This window comes from Oncorhynchus masou, chromosome 32, assembly GCF_036934945.1.
Source record: "Oncorhynchus masou masou isolate Uvic2021 chromosome 32, UVic_Omas_1.1, whole genome shotgun sequence".
Taxonomy (NCBI): domain Eukaryota; kingdom Metazoa; phylum Chordata; class Actinopteri; order Salmoniformes; family Salmonidae; genus Oncorhynchus; species Oncorhynchus masou.
The window spans coordinates 71569336-71592012 of NC_088243.1; the positions used below are offsets into that span (position 1 = coordinate 71569336).

A 22677-nucleotide genomic window follows, 5' to 3' on the forward strand; every position below is an offset into this window, starting at 1 on the left:
TTATTAGACCGGCAGGTTCAAAAGAGAGCTTTCACCTTTCACGAGCCCAGATCAAACCTGACACTGGGAAAAGTAATACACTTTCAGCCCTTCAATGGGATTGTTTGTGTCCGTCTGACAAAAACATCCACATTTCCCAGTGACAATAGAAGTCAGTTGAAATAACACCAATTTTGGGCACCGTTTACCAGATAATGACTTGATATGGCAATCCCCTAACCTTTGGTTAAATTGCAGATTCAACATAACACAAGGACAGAAACTCAAATAAGTAATGTCCTTGTAAATTGTGGGTGAGTGATGGTCAAGAATCTCACTAGCCCCGCTACATCTTAGCAAGGTTCCCAGCGAGAACAGCAGCTCTGAGAGTTACATGGAATGTGAGGAGACTGAATCCTAGGCAGGCATTCTCAGCAGGAGCCCCAGTCTCCAGGGTGGGCCTGGAGGAGGCCCTCAGGGGGAATTTGGACCTGATGGTTGGTATGGTGGGAGTCACCAGTGGAGGTCTGGTAATGAGTGTCTTCACAGCTGCTATAGCATGCCCACTCCATGCCAGTCCACTTCCTCTGTGTGTTCACATCAGATTCAAAAAAATCCATTTAGCAGGTTCTCAAATTATATTTTGTATTTTCAACTGTGGGAAGTTGAACAACTTGCATGGGAGTATTTTTTAATTTTTCGATGGTGTTACATTTTAATTGGTGGAAGAGAAAGTTTCAGCTCATCTGTTGCATCATCAGCTATCTGACTTGCCTTTCAACAATTTCTAAATGGCAGATGCATATACTCATTTATTTCCAGTTCCAGTCTCACGGAGACATTTTATTTCATAATATATCTATCAACCACCGCAAAAACCTTGAAGGGCTCTGAACAATGCTGAATACATTATATAAAGCTTGGCAAAGAGATCAGATGTGTATGAAGAGTGGAGGGAGGGAAAATAAAGAACCACTGAAAAAACAATAGTGCAGTCTGATCATTCTTCTTCTCTTTCGGCGTCTATAACGTTAAAGCACAGACTCAATAGAGGGAAATGAACTTGGCTCATGCCAAAACGGGTGGTAGAATTCCTTGTGGACAACCGTTGAAAATAACATCAAAAAATATGTCAGTTGTTTCATGTGTATTTAATGCTGATAGATCACTATGCACAGTATGGGTGAGGGGTGACTCCATTTCCAGCATGCCTGACCCCACTTCCCGTCCAGCGCTCATCACACCTCAATCCATGTGTGTATCCCAAATGGTATACTATTCTCCCTATTATCTAGGTAGTGCACTACTTTTGATTCCTATGGGCCTTGGTCAAAGGTAGTGCACTATATAGGCAATATCAGCACAGATGGAATGACTTTGAGTAAGAACCCCCACTCCCATCTATTGTTACAGCTGGACTGTTCCCCACTGCTCCACACCCATCACCAAGTTACATTTAGAAATACATAGGATTTTTTACAGCACAAATCTTGAAAATGTCATTGAGGACTGAGGAGACCATTATGTTATGACAGGGAGGGTGTTGAGAAACCTGGAGGTAGATGGAGGTGGTTAGTGTTAGTCTGGGAGGATGCTGAAAAACCTGGAGGTAGATGGAGGTGGTTAGTGTTAGTCTGGGAGGATGATGAGAAACCTGGAGGTAGATGGAGGTGGTTAGTGTTAGTCTGGGAGGATGATGAGAAACCTGGAGGTAGATGGAGGTGGTTAGTGTTAGTCTGGGAGGATGATGAGAAACCTGGAGGTAGATGGAGGTGGTTAGTGTTAGTCTGGGAGGATGATGAGAAACCTGGAGGTAGATGGAGGTGGTTCGTGTTAGTCTGGGAGGATGATGAGAAACCTGGAGGTAGATGGAGGTGGTTAGTGTTAGTCTGGGAGGATGATGAGAAACCTGGAGGTAGATGGAGGTGGTTAGTGTTAGTCTGGGAGGATGCTGAAAAACCTGGAGGTAGATGGAGGTGGTTAGTGTTAGTCTGGGAGGATGCTGAAAAACCTGGAGGTAGATGGAGGTGGTTCGTGTTAGTCTGGGAGGATGCTGAAAAACCTGGAGGTAGATGGAGGTGGTTAGTGTTAGTCTGGGAGGATGCTGAAAAACCTGGAGGTAGATGGAGGTGATTAGTGTTAGTCAGAGACTTCTCACAGGACCTAATGGGCTTGAGTATCATTTCCCATCACAGTCATTTCCCAACTTCCATTCAATACATCCGTGTCCAGTCAATGTCCAGCTAGCAAAGAGGCATCACACCACCACTATTAGTTGAGTACATGAAGCAGAGGCATATTCCTGAGGGGATGAGTAGGCATGTTAGTGTGTAAGTATGCAGGTGAGTCAGTCAGCCACTCTAGAGTAGTCATGGTTTCCATTCCACTGTCACACACACACACCTTACACCCACTCCAGCAAGGCTCCCCACCCCAACACCAACCGTCTATTATTTCCCCGATGTAATCATCAATATGTCAATCACAAGAGAACAGTGATGATATGAAGCAATACTTGATACCGCACTGTCAACATGACTGGAATCAGAGTCAGAGAGTAGATGGAGATGGAGGGGCGGTGTAGTTGCTATTTGTTGCTATATATGGGATTTTATCTCACCCTGTTTTGACATATGAGTTTCGCCCCTACTTGTGCCACCACCCCCTCAACAGCAGCCTGGAGATTTAAAGTATATTCCCTCCTTGTTAACATACTTTGTTTTCAGATCCAGTAGAACCACAAACAGGGATAGAGGGAAGGGAAGAGGTGGTGTTTATGTGACCTGCTATTTTAGCATCGAACGCATGCATATTGCCGGGGGGGGACTGGGAGCTGTCAATGTGACAGAGGGTTCTCCTTGGTAAGGCATAAGCCATCCATCGATAACTGATAACCGGCAAAATTCTAGCTATGCTACTATGAGAAAGAAGAACTGGAATCCAAACTGAATATTGCTCCAGTACACTGATAAGTTAGTTAGGTCAAACAATAGAAAAACAAAGAGATATTCCGTTTGAATTCCAGGCAAGCCTTCTTCGTCGTCGGATGCAGGAAGAAGTCTAGCAGGTTAGAGGTCAGAGGTGGAGAGAGAAACAGTGATGGTGTTGCTCACAGCATATGGTCCACACCTGCTGCTAGGGATAATCACAAAACAAACGCCCGGCGTTGTCTCTTGATCCTGTTCTGTGTTGATTTTACAAATGGTATCAGAGGGGGCTGGGACTTCATCCATCTGTAGCAGTGATGACCCCCAGCACATTGCCAAGAAAGCACTTACCCACAGCTCAGGTAAAACAATATTCCTGTTGGTAGGGTATGTAAAATAGCCTAAAGAACATTAGTCATCATAAGTGCCGAACAAAACAGCTTGACCGTCCTACAGTACAACAGCCCCATGTGCTAGATGAGTTATATGACACATACTCTGAATGTAATACGTGTTTAGAAAACAGTCCCTCCAGGATTTCACTGCATTTTTTTGTGATCTCTACGGGCAAAAATGCTTGATTTTGCTGCGGCAATTCTGACCAAAAAAAGGTTGTTAACGTGTGACTTGATTGAACAATTGTATGTGGTTAAATTGCAGTGATTGGTTGAAATTGCACACTTTTTGTAATGTGGAGATGGAACAGTTTTATGTGATAACAGTGCAGTGAAGGGTCAATCCTTCCCATAATATGCAGGGAATTCTGCAATCACAAAATTGCTCCATCCTGGAGGGACTGATAAAACACATTGTGCCCTGAATGCAAAAAATGCTAGTAGGTGTTGACTGTCCTACAGTGCAACTGCCCTATATGCAGAGTAATATGGCACATGCACGCTGAATGTAACATGCATTTGTAAAACATACTGTGCCTAATTGAGCCCAAATTCTGGTAGCATATAGCCTCAAATTACATTTTAAAAACCAGTTTTCACAATTCAATTATACCATTCCTGGGACATAGTGACATTCTTCTCAGATGGACAAGCTTGGTAAAGGGGCAATGAGTACTTACACAAATTCTGTGCCGTCTTTGCGTCCAAGATTCGCAGCTCCTTCGCCTTTTTCTTGAATTGTGTCACCCTGGCGTCTGTCTCATCCACCTCATTTTTCACTGTAGAAGGAACAGAAGGGATGCATATTCAATTCTGAGGAACATAACTGGTGTATGGAAAGTGTAGCAATTGCCTTGACCCATAAGAAATGATTAAATGTTTGCTTAAGTTTGTTATTTTCATAATATATATTATTCTGGTGTATTTAGAAAATGTACATTCACATTATGAGCACACTAGGTGACAATACACATTGGGAGCCTTACACATATGGAGAAACAAAGACAAAGTGATGTTTAAAAGGAGTATATGAGTGATGAGAGTTTTGAATCCAACACAGGAACACACTCATCAAACTGGGCTCTAAAGCCAATGGAAACCAAGCTTTACACTCTGAAAAGACCCTGCCAGGTAACATCTACACCATTTAGACGCCAGCAGCTAGGCCCTCCATATTAGTTTCTCACACATTCATGTATAATACTAATGTAAGCCCTGGTCTGCTGGAGCGAGCCTGCAGCAGCAGCTTGTGTGTGTGTGTGTGTGTGTGTGTGTGTGTGTGTGTGTGTGTGTGTGTGTGTGTGTGTGTGCGTGTTGTAAGATAGTTGACAAACACAGCTCCCCTTCCCCAAGGCTCGTTCTGTCAGCCTCCCAAAGCCAGGGAGATAATTGTGTTCCCAGCGTAATCCTGGAGAGAACCACACACTGCTACTCCACTGAGCACACAGGCAGGCACACGCCACACAGGCAGGCAGGCATCACACAGGCAGGCAGGCATCACACAGGCAGGCAGGCAGCACAACAGGCAGGCAGCACACAGACAGGCAGGCAGCACACAGACAGGCAGGCAGCACACAGACAGGCAGGCAGCACACAGACAGGCAGGCAGCACACAGACAGGCAGGCAGCACACAAGCAGCCTACGACTCAGGAGACCGGCCCCAATCTTAATGACAGTGTGTCAGGGAGATTCCGCACGGTATAGGTGACACTATGTGTCAGCCAATCGTTCCTATTAAGTTTACCTCTACAAACATAATAATTAAATAATAATAATTCTTATTTACATACACACGTACAGGTACGTATGCATGCAAACTAGCAGGGCCCCTTTGTCTGGGAGCCACCCCTAGGGAGTGAGCATACTGTCTTTAAAATGGAAAGGAGGGAGGGAGACAGAGAGATAAGGAAGGGAGGAAGGAAGGAATGTACAGTATACTCAGGTGGAGGCGGCAGAAGGAGAGAGGAAAACTCCTTGGTCACCCCCACCCCATCCACTCAAGATGGCTTATGGGAGTGGCAGCACACCTCGCCGCTAATCATCACAACTCCTCTATTTATTTAAGCCCAAGGTGTGAGTCTCCCAGGAAATACCCAGAACAAACAACCAGATCCCCAGAAAGTATCTGCATATTTGAAGAAACAAGAGGCAACAGCATCTCCTGAGCTGGTAGTGAGGGGAAGATGTTGCTTGAGGCACCCAACACAACCAGCCTCAGCCTCACTACCAGGCAGTTTGTCAACACAACACTTCAGGGAATATATTGTTTATACTTTACACTGTGCTGCTGGAATAGGGAGGGTGATTCAATAATATGATTTAACCCCTCAAAGCTAGTATAGAGTCAGACCTCAGTTTTATTCTGAATTTTTAAGTGTGGATTTTGACATAGTGCTACTTTTATTTAATCACACTGTGGCAGAAATGTAGTTTCTGAAAGCTCGCCATTACCTTGTAAATTATTATGTTTTTGGGGGTTATAATTCATCAAAAGTAGCAAAAGTTAAGAACTTGTCAGCTATACTCATTATTTGAACTGGTTAGCCAGCTAGCTTTTAGTTACCTGGCTTGCTAGGTTGACATTTACTGAATGTATTTTAAAATAGATGGGTTTATTGGTGTTAAAATAGAGAAGGTATGCTATTTGAAGCAGCGGGCTGCTGTCGTCAGGCAGAGGCTGTCATTTTGTGTCTATACTTCATAATGACAGCAAGCCTCAATTCTAAAACGTCTTGTGGATAGATGCATAGGAGTGAAACAATGTTTTGAAAACCTACATACAGTATGTGTTCAATAAGGACCAACCAATATGTGTTCAATGAACCTCTGGGCTGAAAGAATGTATGATTGGCGGTTTAAGAAATTAATAACTGGTACATGGTTGTAGAAAACTGTAAACAACTGTTTTATCCAATTCAGACTTCCATGTGAAAAAAAGGATATATATTGTGAAACTGTAATCTGAGGAGATGACATTTATGAGGCCTTTAATTTTACAGGGCTGTGAAAAGATCTTGTTTCATTGCATTTCATGGTGAATTATTTTCTGTATCCACTTTTCTCTCTGCATCATTTGGATACAGCCTATTATTCAAAACGCTCAGATTAGGTGAAGTGCTCCATGACAAGTCCCCTGGCGATGACATCACGGACCCATAAGTCCCCGGGTCAAGTGCAGTGAGACGGTTGGATGAGCCTTGTTCATGGGCCAAGAGCTTCTCACGGAGACCAAGCTTCAGACAAAGTAACTAGAGGCCCAGATAAAATAGAACATCAGGAATCACTGATCTCCCCACAGGGAGGTCTATGTTTTTTTGCAGGCAGTAAGTGGGACAACGACGGGCCATATCGGGGCCATATCGGGGCCATGGACCCCCCCCCCTACACCTTGTGCGAGCTGGATCTTCCACATGGGTACCTCACACTCTCTGTGGGACGCTGTTGAAACATTCGCCAGCGCCTCAGCTGTCCTCACCCTCAGCTGTCCTCACCCTCAGCTGTCCTCACCCTCTAAAACAGTCCTCATCCTCTAAAACAGACACATTCAAAAAAAAAATTTACATTTAGCAAACACTCATATCCAGAGCGATTTACAGGAGAAATTATGGAATTATTAAGTGCCTTGCTCAAGGGTACATCAAGAGGTGTTTCACCATTGTGCGTTTCCTGTCCTGCTGGACTCGGGTTAGAAGCAGCAGCAGCAGAATAGGTTAGAGAGAGGGATGGTGATAGCTTATATCTAGCTCAAAGATATGCAACTTTGATGGGGGTGGGGAAACTCATGAGGGGCCGCAGTGGCTTATGGATCTGGGTACCCACATCCATACATCAACAAGTGTCTGCTAAAATGTAACTTAGTTCTATTTTTTACGCTTAGCGTGCTGCAAGTCACGCCTCTCCCGTCTCCTCATTGCTTTTTAGGAGCATATACCCACATGGGTGATTGAAAGATGAACTGAGGTCAACACTCCAGTCCAGTTGTTGGTGATAATGCACCTGAAAATTGGTTGCCAACTGACATATAAAGTACACAGAAGAAGTAGTCATAGTCGTAGAAGAAGACTACTACTACTGAAGGAGAGATTACTAGAAAATAACTAGGTGTCCCCTTCTTTCTGTGGATTAAATGTCGTCGTAGAGAACACACGATTTTGTGCGACTCAAAATGGATCGAAATTCTACAAAGATCCAGAAAAAAAAGGACCTTGTGCAAAACTTTTTTATTGTATTGGTCCGTGGGGCCAACAAAATGGGTGGGGGCTACCAGTTGCCCATCCCTGATCTAGCTGCTATCTGCTAGTATACATGCTCACTGATTCAATTCTGCCACACGCCGCATGTTTCCTCATATCTCCATGTGTGGACTGATGGGGCCTGGAAGGGGAAATCACATACCGCCTGCCAGTTTATTCAGTGTCCAGTGTGGACAGGATAACTACATGTGGCCATTTCAAAGCAACGGGAAAACAGACCAAAAAGCACTTATACTAGTCATCAGCCTCGTTTCCATCCTAACCAAAAGTTTGCAAATAAATAGAGTTATGCTATTGCCAAGTAAAACCTTAACCGCTCAACCTCCCCTTGAGGCTATGGCTTGACAGTTGATAAAACCACTTGCCAGCACCAAACGTGTTTTACTGACTGCCCAGTGGCTAAGATGTAAGACTCCAACAACAAGCGCCATCCCTCTCTTCGAGCCCTTTATTTGTTAATACAATCTTCCATGAATCCATTTATGAGAGAGCAGTTTGTGGTGGGTAGAGGAAGGGGGTGAAATTGGCAGCCAGCAGGTTTGCTGGAGCTGTCGGGCACAATGAAAGCATGGGGCCCATTTCTCGTCAGGATGTATCATTCCTATGACAGGCTGTCAGGCCCGACACATGGCAATAATGCAATCTTAATCACAAATTAACAGCGAGAGGCTGTGGTAATTGTTTTCATTGGCGAACCAAAAGTAGCACTTAGCGTCTATGCGAGAGCTATCGATGAGATCAGGAGGTAGGTCCATTTGGACAGGAATGAGCAGGGTGGGAGCATGTTGTGTTCCTCAGGGCACGTGGTAAACTGAGCTAGACAGCAGCTGGGCCTCGCATAGCGAAAAGCCTTTCACTGAAACAACCAATAGTGATGGCTCGTTAAGTTTTTATTGACAACTCCGATCACACACAGATAAGTTACATTTGAGTAAGACATGCTAGTACATGTAGGACACAAATAACACTAAAATATGAATGACTTCTGTAGAGCAGCATGTCGGTTAATATTCACAGCAAAAACCGTGCATTGTTTAAAGCAAGGCCAGATGGAGCACTTGGCAAAAGGAGGTTTCTGATTCATCTTGACCATGTCAGTCAGACTACAAGAATGTGTCAGTGTAATATAACCAGAGAGATTTTCCCAATGCTTTGTTGGAACGGCATATCAAGGGAGGGAAACACATAGGAGACTGGTACCAAAAAAGAGAAAGACGTTTCCAAATGACCGTTAAACAATAACACTGAAGTTATTTCGTTGCCAAGATAATCATATGCATGTTAGGCCCAGCCCAGGACAATAGTTACACTTCATTACCAGAGGAAGGGGAGTATAACAGCTTATTAAGGCCAAAGGAGCCCACCATGGAATTAAGGATTTTATTGAAAAAAAAATAGATAAACTACACAAGCAATATAAACTGATTTGGACAGTTTAAGATGGTTTGGCGTCTGTGTGAGCCTTGTATGTGAGTTTTGGACGGTGGTTAGCTCTGGAGAGATCCTGATAACCAGAGTTCTTCCACACTTGGCCGTTCGCTGTGTTGACTGGGCCGCAATCATTTTGCTGGTAGTCTTCCATGAGATATCTCCCTAAAGACCAGCCAGAAGGGCCCGGGGCATTAGAAAGCTAAACACTACCATATGTTAACTTCCGGAGACAGAGACTGAGACTGGTCCGACGAAGCGCAGCCACCACTAGACAACAAACCACCAGACGACAACACCGAGCGATGGGAGGCCTTTTCTAAAGTAGAAACTGAAGAAAGCATTGATGACAGGTCCTGTACAGATGTATTTAAGGGCAGTCTGACGTAGAGTGGACCAGACAATGTGGAGTCTGGCTGTCCAGTAGGCAATTTATTCCCCACCGAATGTGCAATCTGCCTGCAAACATGTGTTCCGTCCTCCATCTCTCTGACTCACGCTGGGGATTGAGCCACCAGAGCTGCCAGCCCCTCTAAAGGAGATGGATTCTGAGAGAGGCAAAGCCATAGGGTTCTGCCGATGCCTGATTCAGCTGCAGCTCACACATCTAGATGTGCAATACTCAAACATTTTAACGGAATTGGAAAAATACCGATTTATTTCCAAGGATATTGGTTCTTTGGGATGCAGCTGGTTTCTCTAAAGGGAGGCTTTGGATATACACTATATAGACACAAAAGTATGTGGACACGCCTTCAAATTTGTGAATTTGGCTATTTCACCCACACACGTTGCTGACAGGAGTATAAAATTGAGTCAACAGCCATGCAATCTTCATAGACAAACATTGGAAGTAGAATGACCTTACTGAAGAGCTCACCTTTCCAACAAGTCAGTTTGTCAAATTTCTGCCCTGCTAGAGCTGCTAAGGTTAACTATAAGTGTTGTTATTGTGAAGTGGAAACATCTAGGAGCAACAATGGCTCAGCCGCAAAGTGGTAGGCCACACAAGCTCACAGAACAGAACTGCTGAGGAACCACTGCCTCAAGCAATGTCAGCACAAGAACTGTTCGTCTGGAGCTTCATGAAATGGGTTCCCATGGCCTTGCAGCCACACACAAGCCTAAGATCACCATGCACAATGCCAAGGGTCGGCTGAAGTGGTGTAAAGTTTGCCACCATTGGACTCTGGAGTAGTGGAAACATGTTCTCTGGAGCGATGAACCACGCCTCACCATCTTGGCAGTCTGACGGACAAATCTGGGTTTGGTGGATGCCAAGAGAACACTATCTGCACCAATGCATAGTGCCAACTGTAAAGTTTGGTGGAGGAGGAATAATGGTCTGGGGCTGTTTTTCATGGTTCGGGTTAGGCCCTTTAGTTCCAGTGAAGGGAAATCTAAACGCTGCAGCATACAATGACATTCTAGACGATTATGTGCTTCAAACTTTTTGGCAACAGTTTAGGAAAGGCCCTTTCCCGTTTCAGCATGACAATGCCCCAGTGCACAAAGTGAGGTCCATAGAGAAATTGATTTTGAGATCAGTGTGAAAGAACTTGACTGTCCTGCACAGAGTCCTGACTTCAACCCCATCGAACACCTTTGGGATGAATTGGAAAGCTGCGAGCCAGGACTAATTGCCCAACATCAGTGTCCCGACCTCACTAATGCTCTTGTGAATGAATGGAATCAGCAGAAATGTTCAAACATCTAGTGGAAAGCCTTCCCAGAAGAGTGGAGGCTGTTATAGCAGCAAAGGGGGGCCCAACTCCATTATAATGCTGATTAATTTGGAATTAGATGTTCAACGAGCAGTTGTCCACATACCTTTGGCCATGTAGTGTAGGACGATTGCTTGATTTTGCATCTAGCCCAGCCAACAAGGCTGTTATAGGGAATAGACAGGGATGTGTTTTGGCAGTGTAAGAGTAATAACAGACAGGGTAATTGTCTGTGTCAAGCAGTTGACATCTGCTTTTAAGCGTACATTCTCTATTAGACGTGTAATGGAATACAACAATAGCTAACTACATAGCCATGTAGGAAAACATTTTATGATGTTTGTGTGGACACAATGTTATTCTTTCAAAATAAGAGATCATGTGGTCAAATCGGCTTGTTTTCTGTGTCATTTAGAAGAGTAACAGTTATTTCCTGTTAGGTACCCAGAGTGCATCTCAAACATATGACAGAGTCATGTTCCAGGGGCTGTTACCTTTGAAGCACTGTATCTCCTTCGATGTCACCCCCAAAAACACATGTGATATCCGACCCTGAAGACCAGGGTCAATGGACGAGCACGAGAACTCACAAAATAGAGAGCAGAACATAAGGTTAGAAAACACCATTTGACCAGCGAATTCCAGCTGTGTCCAATTTCTTCCATTGATTAGGGCTAAACAGAGGTCTCTCTCTCAACCCCAAAGCCAATTTACTGTTGGGATATAAACCCTCTCTTTCCACTCCTCCCTCAATCTATGATCTCAAAAGCGTGCTCCCACTCTCAAAAAGGCAATACTTTTCTTTCACTCGGGAATCCTGAAATTGTTTCTTTTTCTTCTTCTTTTTTTAAGGCTAGCGAACCATCATTGATCAGATAAGGCCAGTCAAGAATGAAAAAGTGCACAAATTGAATCTGGGGGCAGCATAACAAACAGTCCGGGAGCAAGATAAGTGCTTAATGTACATTCCACATTTGGAAACAGTGGAGGATTTTTGATGACGTGGTCTGGAAATTAGTGTCTGCAACAGCCGTCCATCAGACCCAATCCATTATCTGAAGCTATTTGGGCGATCAACTCCTTAGAGAAGCATCTCATTTGTTGATGTTAAGAGATGTAGGTACTAAATACCTGTCTATCGGACTGAATAGGTATGATCCTCGCTCTGAGAGCCGAGTTAGTTAACCTCTTACACTTATGGTGGCGCTATTTCATTTTTGGAAGAAAAACGTTCCCGTTTTAAACAAGATATTTTGTCACAAAAAGATGCTCGACTATGCATATAATTGCTACTGTTCGAAAGAAAACACTCTGACGTATCCAGAAATACAAATATCTTCTCTGTGCGTGCCCTTTAACGTGAGCTTCAGGCAAAACCAAGATGACTTGGCATCCAGGAAATGACAAGGATTTTTGAGGCTCTGTCTTTCATGATCTCCTTATATGGCTGTGAACACAAGAGGAATGAGTCTGCCCTTTCTGTCGTTTCCCCAACGTGTCTGCAGCATTGTGACGTATTTGTAGGCAGATCGTTGGAAGATTGACCATAAGAGACCACATTTACCACGTGTCCGCCCGGTGTCCTGCGCCGAAATTGGTGCGCAAAAGTCACCTGCCAGTATTTTTCCATGGGGCACAGAGAGAGAAGCAAGCTTCCACGAACTGCATGTCAATGAAGAGATATGTGAAAAAACACCTTGAGGATTGATTCCAAACAACGTTTGCCATGTTTCGGTCGATATTATGTAGTTAATCCGGAAAAAGTTTCACCTTGTAGGTGACTGCATTTTCGGTTCGTTTCGGTAGCCAGGCGCAATGTAGAAAACGGAACGATTTCTCCTACACAGACGCTTTCAGGAAACACTGCGCATTTGGTATGTGGCTGGGAGTCTCCTCATTGAAAACATCAGAAGCTCTTCAAAGGTAAATGATTTTACTTATTTGGTTATCTGGCTTTTGTGAAAATGTTGCGTGCTACATGCTACACAAAATGCTATGCTAGCTTTGCATACTCTTACACAAATTAGTCAATTTCTATGGTTCAAAAGCATATTTTGAAAATCTGAGATGACAGTGTTGTTAAGAAAAGGCTAAGCTTGAGAGCAAACGCATTATTTTAATTTTATTTGCGATTTTCAGAAATCGTTAACGTTGCGTTATGCTAATGAGCCTGAGGCTTAGTCACAATCCCGGATCCGGGATGGGGAGTTTCAGCCATTTGGATAACATCTTCCTTGTTGCCCAGGCTTGACCTTCACACAGTAGGAACATTTCGGACAGACTGTCTCACCACTCCACAACCCAAGGTGAGGCAATTAGAACCGAGCTGCAGCTGGGGGAGAGGTTGTACTCTCATCCATGCAATCATCATCATGTCTAATGATAACAGGGAGTTGGGAAGTGGCTGGTAATGATAATGATGGAAATCATGGTGTGTGTGTGTGTGTGTGTGTGTGTGTGTGTGTGTGTGTGTGTGTGTGTGCCTGACTGTCCACATGAGTGAACATGAGTGTTCAATTCAACTGTCCCTCTCACGCTCTCCGAAGGTCACCTGTCTTTCCCCTCAGCAGCTGGTTCTAGTCAGTCCAGGGCTAACTGAAGACGGAGGTGGAGGAGGCATTGGGAGGAGAGATGAATCTCCCAGGGTGATATAATGACCCATGGCGCATTAATGGCTTCAGTATGAAGGTAAGAGGAGAGGAGTAGAGAGGCCCAGCCTTGAGTCACACAGCTGGGCCTGGAGTCACACAGCGGGGTCTGGAGACACACAGCTGGGCCTAGGCCTTGAGTCACACAGCTGGGCCTGGAGACACACAGCTGGGCCTGGAGACACACAGCTGGGCCTGGACACACACAGCTGGGCCTGGAGACACACAGCTGGGCCTAGGCCTTGAGTCACACAGCTGGGAATGGTAGAGATGCAGAGATGGGCCTGGAGACACACAGCACAGTGGAATAACCACCACATCTTCCTCCTCATGTGTGAGGGAGAGAAACTCATTCATACAGATCTCATTCATGTCCTCCATATTTAGTTATGTTCTTATATATATATATATATATATATATCCCATTTTGTTCTTACTCTGTTCTTACTCTGACCTGAGTGTTTGACCTGAGAGATGAGAAGGAAGAAGAGGGATGGCTAACCCCTAACATAGAGGTAGACATTCTGCATTCATACTTTGCTTACCATCCATCAGAAATGGAAATGCAGTGATGTAACCTTCCGCGTTACAAATATTCTGAAAATGTGAAGTGCATGTTGAGGAATCCACGAAATCTTGGCAGGATTTAACCCTGCAATGACTCATCCATCTGTGATTGCTTTCATGGATCACACTCATCCAGCAGTTTCATATAGGAGTTGCCAGAGCATTACAAATGGCATATTCCACCTGGGGGATATGTGCTGACTCCTACTGCTAATAGCTTATCTCGTAGACTGGGGATTCGGATTTGTCTTCCATGAAGGAAAGGTGGAATATTGCATTACTCACAGTGTTGCTGCAGACAATTAAAATGCATTATACAGAGAATAACGGGATGGCTTTTAACACAGAACATATCTTGGGAAAACTAAGTGAAATGAATGCATGACAAGTAGAAAAAAAAGTAATTGACCTGAGCTTCAAGACAACCTCTAACATCTCTGCTGTTTCATTTAGGAGTGTTGAGACCTTGAGAACATTGTTGTTCTCTTCCTTCTCTCTCTGGGAGAGGCAGAGAGTGTGGTAAGGCCTTGTTAGTTGACCATGAAGAGAGCTCGAGGGCAGCCTGAGGACTGGGCCTGACAAGCAATGAGCTCCAGGAACTTGTTTTCCGGTTGTGCCGGGGCAGCCCGCCATGACCCAATGCGCTTGAGTGCCCAGAGAGGCAGTTGCTGATGCTACAAACGGCTGCCTCCAGCGTCCATTAAGCGGAGGCCCTGCCTAGCTGGGTTTAAGCATTCAGCAGGAGAAACACTGAAGCCTAGGCTCATGTAACAGCTCCGGGATGAGAAGCAGAGATTTGAGGCTAGGCCTCTTCAGACAGCTGGCAGGAAAACTTATGTCCCAGTAGTCTCTATTACCTCTCCCAGCTCTACGGTACACAGGCCCAGACCCAGCCCGAGTGCTAAAGTACAGAGAGCAGGGCTAGAGAAGAGATATCTACCAGCTAGCAGAAGCAGCATCATGCTCCCCTTAACTCCCCTCTCGGTTTCCCCAACTAAGCCTTCAGACGCAATGGTTACACACAAACACAAAGAAACATGCAGGGATGCATGCATACAGCTCTTATTGCTGTTCCATTGTCTCCAACTCTCATTCTTTATTTCTTGCTCTAATAAAGACCATACATTTGCTACTGCTAGATTGTAAGTATATAATAACAATTCAAAGAACAGTCAACAGTATTTGTGTTGACACTACAATGAACATGACTGATGCTCTGTCTGACACATGTTACTGGGATAAATGTTGGCAATGTACAAATATGTGAAGATAAATACACAAAGCAGAGGACTAAAGGTCAAGAGGGAATTAACAATCAATAGAAACAGTTGTTTTTCTATAATGGGGAAATAATGATTAATGGGTCAGAGACATTTGAGGAACTTCGGTCCGGGATTCATAGCTACAGTTGAAGTCAGAAGTTCACATACACTTAGGTTGGAGTCATTAAAACTCATTTTTCAACCATGATGTTAAGCAAAGAGTCACTGAGTTTGAAGGTAGGCCTTGAAATACATCCACAGGTACACCTCCAATTGACTCAAATGATGTCAATTAGCCTATCAGAAACTTCTAAAGCCATGAAATCATTTTTTTTTTTTCCAAGCTGTTTAAAGGCACAGTCAGCCTCGTGTATGTAAACTTCTGACCCACTGGAATTGTGATACAGTGAATTATAAGTGAAATAATTTGTCTGTAAACAATTGTTGGAAAAATTACTTGTCATGCACAAAATACATGTCCTAACCGACTTGCCAAAACTATAGTTTGTTAACAAGACATTTGTGGAGTGGTTGAAAAACGAGTTTTAATGACTCCAACCTAAGTGTATGTATGTAAACTTCCGACTTCAACTGTACCTCCCAGCATAACAACTATGATTTGTTCTCTTTGAATGAACCTATTTTTCTACCCCTGATTTGCTTTGGGGTCTGTGTTATTGAAGAATAATATCAACTGCTAACAGCAACTAGTGGGACTATTTCTACTGCACTCTCACCGTTTGATATGACAACAGAGTGTGGTCTCCTTTATCTCGTTGGCAAACGCCCTACTTTGGAGTCTACTCGACAGGTCTGCCTTCTGTACATTTGTCATCTGACAGAACCTAATCTGCCCTCTCTTTCTCTCCTGGCGCCTTTTTTCCTCTTTTGTCATCTCTTGCTCAAACATTTTGGGAGATGAAGACATGATGAAAAGCGGCGAGCGACTCAGGGAGAGTGGTCCATTTGTTGTCTTTGCAAGGGTAGTTTAGAGCTTCAATTTTAGTTTGTTTGCTTCTTCTCCCGCCACCTGTGTCTTTGCCCCCGTCACCTTCTGATCATGTCTTCTCTAGTGATCCCGAGGCCACACTCACATAACCCAGCCTAACAACTAAAGAAATAATGACTTATGGGATACCGGCCTCTGCAACTGGTGTATTCTGGGCCCAAGCTGTACGGTGGCTCCTAATTGGCTCTGAAAGCATCACTTTCTTTGGCCGTGTGACTGCTTGTGTGACTACCTCCCCGCCCACCTGTTCTATCTCTCTGATAGTGAGCAGAGTAGACTTGAGTGTCTACCTGCTGGCATACCCTTTTAGTTCATATTGAGCCACTGGTGTTTTGGACTTAAGATACATATTCAGACTGTTTCTCTATTCAAAAGAACTGAGAAAAAGAGTCAAACATGAAGCATTGTCAAAGGAAGGGAAAAAAAACAGTGGGGTGCAACTCGGCTTTACAAGGTTTATGTTTTAGAAATGTGGTTGAGTATTATCCCCTTCACTTGAAGGTTAACCGATAGGTTGATCCAATTTGTCTATGAAGGTGTGAAAGGACTTAAGAAATACTTCATATGTCTGCATGGGGAAATGTCAAGGTTTGCTGAAGGATAAGGAGGGGGAAAACTTTTCCATTCTGGCGGAGAGGCTCCACGCTTGTTAGCGGCAATGGGTTTATCCCGGGGAATCAACACCGTCAGGGGCAGATAGTACAGTATAATTGTAAGTCCCCAATCCTATAAAAGACAGCAGCTGCAGCTAAAATTCCTGCCTTGCCACTTGGCACAAACCAATACAGATCTCCCTGGCTGACGATAAACAATTTTTGACAACCGTTGAGTGCCGAGTATATTGTGAAGCAACGTACCAGCTGGGCTGCAGAGCAAGATTGAGGCTTTAAAGGCTTTGTCTGTGTCACATCCTGATGACTATTCTTCAGACAGCCTCCTGTCTAACATGCTCCAGTGACATGTAGGTGTCAAAGCAGAAATGCCCTGATTAAATATGTACTATTCAGCATCTGGGGGGGAGAAGAGAGAGGTGTTCGGTCGTGAACTGCATTTGAATCTGATGTGCGTCTGTCGCTGTATACCTGCCTTGACTTTCTATAAGCGAACACAGTGTTATATCAGTCGTACCCAAACATACTAAATGGTTCAGTCTCTCTCGCGCTCTCTCTCTCTCATCAAAGAGGCAGTTATGTCCTCGGGGAGGGGAATGTAAGATGAGGACAAAGCGAAATCAGAGCGCGAATGAAAACATAGGAAGAGTGTGCTTGGGCCAGGAGTCGCAGTAGGAATGCGTGCTGCGGGGAGGCTTGATGTTGTTTTAGAGGGGGCTTCATTGGCCCTGGTGTGGTGCTGTAGGGTGTGTGCTCCCTGTGCTCTGAGCTAGATCCAACTGGTCAAGGAAAAGACATGGAAGTAGAGACAGAGAGAAAGCTCTTGGCGCTCATGGCTTATGTTACTCAGGCCATCCCTTCGAGGCCTCGCATCACAAACCCACACACTACCACAACTCCCCAGCCTTTCTCCTCTGCATTAACCACTTCCTGTGAGGCTCCCATCTCCAGGCCTGCTGACAGCCAGCCACAGCCAAAAGAACCCCTGAGAAAACAGAGACAGGTTTGTGTGGAAAAAAAGAAAGAGAGGAGAAAAGTCAGAGTCCCAGAGCTGAACGGTGGGAGAGGGGGTGGATGAGGCCCTGAGAGACAACCTAGAAGAGAAAATAATAAGGCAAAAGAAAGAGACCTCACGTGTCATTCAAAACATCATTACCGCTTTGTGACATGCTGGCAGCTAACCGCCAATTATTTCTGATTTGGCTTCCAACGACGTTGCAGCCCATCGTTACATCCTGTTAGAAGTGCAGCCTTGATTACAGTCTCCCTTGTTTGGTTTAATGACAAGAGTTATAACAGTTTTAGTCAAACTTAATGAGTTAAAATGATAGACTTGCCCTAGCAGCCATTAGGGTGCAGCAACCACCGTTACTGTCGTGTTGGGTGGGTCTTTTGTTTCCTGCTCACGCTGAGGTCTTGATTAGTGTGCTGGTAGGATTGTAAATATGTGTCTGACCTCCTCTGCATTGGAATTCCGTGTATGGATGGTCCATGGTGGGGGGGTGTGAATCGTGTTCCAACCCCACTCTCAGCGGCCTGGATTGAGGTGTTTACGAGACCTGCTGCTAAAATCCCAGTCTTGGTTACTCCTGAATTGGATTTTGTGTTAACCAGCAGCAGTAAAGGGGGCGATGAAGGTTCAGAGACTGTCACTTAGTGCTCTGTTTGTAAACTTGTAAAGAGCAGTCTCCGGGCCAATGGAGAACTTCAGTAAAAACCAAAGCCAAAGTAGGACTTCACCTGCTACTACATTACTGTTCTACTCCCATCATCAGCAGAACTTATTGCGTTACAGTCACCACTGGAAAGTTCAATCACAATATTGAAGAACAATTTTATTTCCACTCCCCAACACTCTCGTTCTCCCTCTCTCTCCATTGTCTAAATGAAATGGTTGACTGTTACTCCAGGTACAGAGAGTAGTGTTTTCAAGTTCATGCAGAGAGAGTGGCTTTCCAGAAGAAAACAAATGCAAAATCAACATTGAGTTACAACTGGACCTTTAACTAAGCACATGCCTTGGAGGTCACTGCTGGACCAAAGGAAAAGCAACATAGTGACAAACTCCACTCAGGAAACGAACCAATCTAAACAGAGACATTGTTTTATCCTCCCGCTATTCAGCATTCCGGTTAGAGAGGAAAACAAAGACATTGGCCGGCTCGGGAATATGACGAGGAAAGACAGTGCCAAAGTGCTGGATCCTTTCAAGCCACGTGGAGGATCAATGGGTTAAATGAAGGGGGGTCTGAGTGGCAGTGTGAGTCGTCTCTCTCTGATCTCTGAACTACAGAGAGCCTGACGCTCAAAGCCCCACTAAATGACAGGTAGATTTGTGAGGTGAACCACCTGCACAAAGGCAGCTGTGATTTCAAGTGACACAGATCCGTGGTTATCTACTTTGAAGCACTTCAAATCAAATATATTTATAAAGCCATTTTTATACATCAGCAGATGTCACAAAGTGCTAATACATAAACCTAGCCTAAAACTCCAAACCCCAAGCAATGCAGATGTAGAGTCGTGGCCAAAAGTTTTGAGAATTACTTTTTCACAAAGTTTGCTGACTCAGTGTCTTTAGATATTTTTGTCAGATGTTACTATGGAATACTGGAGTATACTGACAAACGTTTCATAAGTGTCAAAGGCTTTTACAGACAATTACATGAAGTTGATGCAAAGAGTCAATATTTGCAGTGTTGACCATTCTTTTTCAAGACCTCTGCAATCCGTCCTGGGATGCTGTCAATTAACTTCTGGGCCACATCAGGAATGATAGCAGCCCATTTTTGCATAATCAATGATTGGAGTTTGTCAGAATTTGTGGGGTTTTGTTTTTCCACCTGCCTCTTGAGGATTGACCACAAGTTCTCAATGGGATTAAGGTCTGGGGAGTTTCCTGGCCATGGACCCAAAATATCAATGTTTTGTTCCCTGAGCCACTTAGTTATAATTTTTGCCTTATGGAAAGGTGCTCCATTTGCCTTATGGAAAGGTGCTCCATCGCTGGAAAAGGCATTGTTTGTCACCAAACTGTTCCTGGATGGTTGGGAGAAGTTGCTCTCGGAGGATGTGTTGGTACCATTCTTTATTCATGGCTGTGTTCTTAGGCAAAATTGTTAGTGAGCCGACTCCCTTGGCTGAGAAGCAACCCCACACATGACTGGTCTCAGGATGCGTTACTGTTGGCATGACACAGGACTGAAGGTAGTGCTGACTGTCATCTCTGGACAATATTTTTTACGGATGCCCCAAACAATCGGAAAGGGGATTCATCAGAGAAAATGTATTTTCCCCAGTCCTCAGCAGTCCAATCCCTGTACCTTTTGCAGAATATCAGTCTGCCGCTGATGTTTTTCCTGGAGAAAAGTGGCTTCTTTGCTGCCCTTCCTGACACCAGGCCATCCTGCAAAAGTCTTCGCCTCATTGTGCGTGCAGATGCACTCACACCTGCCTGCTGCCATTCCTGAGCAAGCTCTGTACTGGTGGTGCCCCGATCCCACAGCTGAATCAACTTTAGGAGACGGTCCTGGCGCTTGCTGGCCTTTCTTGGGCACCCTGAAGCCTTCTCCACAACAATTGAACCGCTCTCCTTGAAGTTCTTGATGATGATGGATGATTTAGGTGCAATCTTACTGGCAGCAAAATCCTTGCCTGTGAAGCCCTTTTTTGCAAAACAATGATGATGGCACGTGTTTCCTTGCAGGTAACCATGGTTGACAGAGGAAGAACAATTATTCCAAGCACCACCCTCCTTTTGAAGCTTCCAGTCTGTTATTCAAACTCAATCAGCATGACAGAGTGATCTCCAGCCTTTTCCTCGTCAACACTCACACCTGTGTTAACGAGAGAATCACTGACATGATGTCAGCTGGTCCTTTGTGGCGGGGCTGAAATGGCAAAGAGGGACTTTGCAATTAATTGCATGTCACCTGATCACTCTTCATAACATTCTGGAGTATATGCAAATTGCCATCATACAAACCGAGTCAGCAGACTTTGTGAAAATGTATATTTGTGTCATTCTCAAAACTTTTGGCCACGACTGTAGAAGCATGGTGGCTAGGAAAACTCCCTAGCAGGAAACTAGGAAGAAACCAAAAGAGGAACCAGGGTCTGAGGGGTGGCCAGTCCTCTTCTGGCTGTGGCTGGTGGAGACATGATTATATGGCCGTTAAGGCCAGATAATTCTCCTAGATGTTCAAATGTTCATAAATGACCAGCAGGGTCAAATAATAATCACAGTGGTTGTAGAGGGTGAAACAGGTCAGCACCTCAGGAGTAAATGTATGTTTGACTTTTCATGGCTGCTCACCCTTAACCTCCATGTGATGGCACTGGAATCATATGCACTTGCCCCCCTTCTTCCACCCAAAACGATACATGGGACACATCTCATAAGCACCGTATTCCCTTTATAGTACCCTATGGGCCCTGTTTAAAAGTAGTGCACTATATAGGGAATAGGATGTTATTTAGGGCACAACCATGAACATGGGGGTGACCACGTCTTTGAAACTCCACTTGGTTCTTGTGATTGAAAGTCCTAATGAGGGCTAGTGATGGGTAGTGAAGCCCACCCTCTAAATAACTTGTTATAGGTGGCTGATCAAAACATGAGAACGTTGGCTGCTCCAGGCATTTTACAAGAAGCTGCTGGATGAAGGGAGCCTCTGAGGGTAATCTCACCCAAAGGCAGGCCATGATCACTGGAACGTGTGTTCTCTCTGGGTTATGTATGACAGCTTGGCAGCTCTATGCCAGAATCACCCTTAAACACTCACACACACACACAGGAACGCACCCTCACACATGCACAACCACACAGGAACGCACCCTCACACATGCACAACCACCCACATACACACACCCCCACCCACAATCACCCCCCAACCCTTCTGACTGGCCTTGAACTCATCAGGAGTCTTTGGATTTTCTGACCCCCTGGTATGGGTCTCTCTGCTGTACTGAAGCAACCTCTACACACACAGGCCATACACACATACACACACACACACAGAAATATGCCCTTTGCACCCATGTAATGATAAACAAGAGATTAAATGTAGCACTATCTATGTCCATCGTTCTATTTTACATACCTCTGTTCATTTGATGGCCATAAATTAGACATACAAGTAGGTTTATCTGAAAACCATGTGCTTAGATGCTGCCAAGTGGCACTTGCCAGGTACATTTCATGGATGCTCTCATTGGATCATGATACACAGTACAGGTGCATGTTTAAGATAAATAGGTGACGCCTGCCAAAATCTGTCAAACAAGTGAGAAGGAATTCATCATGCATTCATACAGACCTATACATTGTATTCCACTCTATCAAACCATCTATCCATTAGTCATGTGACAGACAGACACACACAGTTGCATGTACCATATTAACACACAGCACTCAATATACTGAGCTCCTACACACACTGTCATGCCAATGCCAGTCTCTACAAGGCGTGAGATATGTCACAATAGGTCAAAATAGCAGCTAAAACATCTCATACTGAAGAATAATCATCCCACATTAACTTCTTGGATATAGGGGGCGCTCTTAATTTTTGGATATTTTTTTTTCCCGTTTTAAACAAGATATTTTGTCACAAAAAGATGCTCGACTATGCATATAATTGACAGCTTTGGAAAGAAAACTCTGACGTTTCCAAAACTGCAAAGATATTATCTGTGTTCCAATGTCTCCTTATATGGCTGTGAATGCACCAGGAATGAGCCTACACTTTCTGTCGTTTCCCCAAGGTGTCTGCAGCATTGTGACGTATTTGTAGGCATATCATTGGAAGATTGACTATAAGAGACCACATTTACCAGGTGTCCGCCCGGTGTCCTCCGTCGAAATTATTGCG

The 22677-nt window shown here is 44.4% G+C and overlaps 1 protein-coding gene across 5 annotated transcripts in view; it reads right to left on the reverse strand.

The window, feature by feature from the left end:
* LOC135526552 (protein diaphanous homolog 2-like) overlaps nucleotides 1-22677 on the reverse strand; it is a 728420-nt gene that overhangs the window by 343831 nt on the left and 361912 nt on the right. For all 5 annotated transcript variants that reach the window (XM_064955040.1, XM_064955039.1, XM_064955041.1 and 2 more), the window contains one exon: nucleotides 3982-4080. In XM_064955040.1, coding sequence (XP_064811112.1) covers nucleotides 3982-4080 — 99 coding nt within the window. The remainder of the gene's footprint in view (nucleotides 1-3981; nucleotides 4081-22677) is intronic.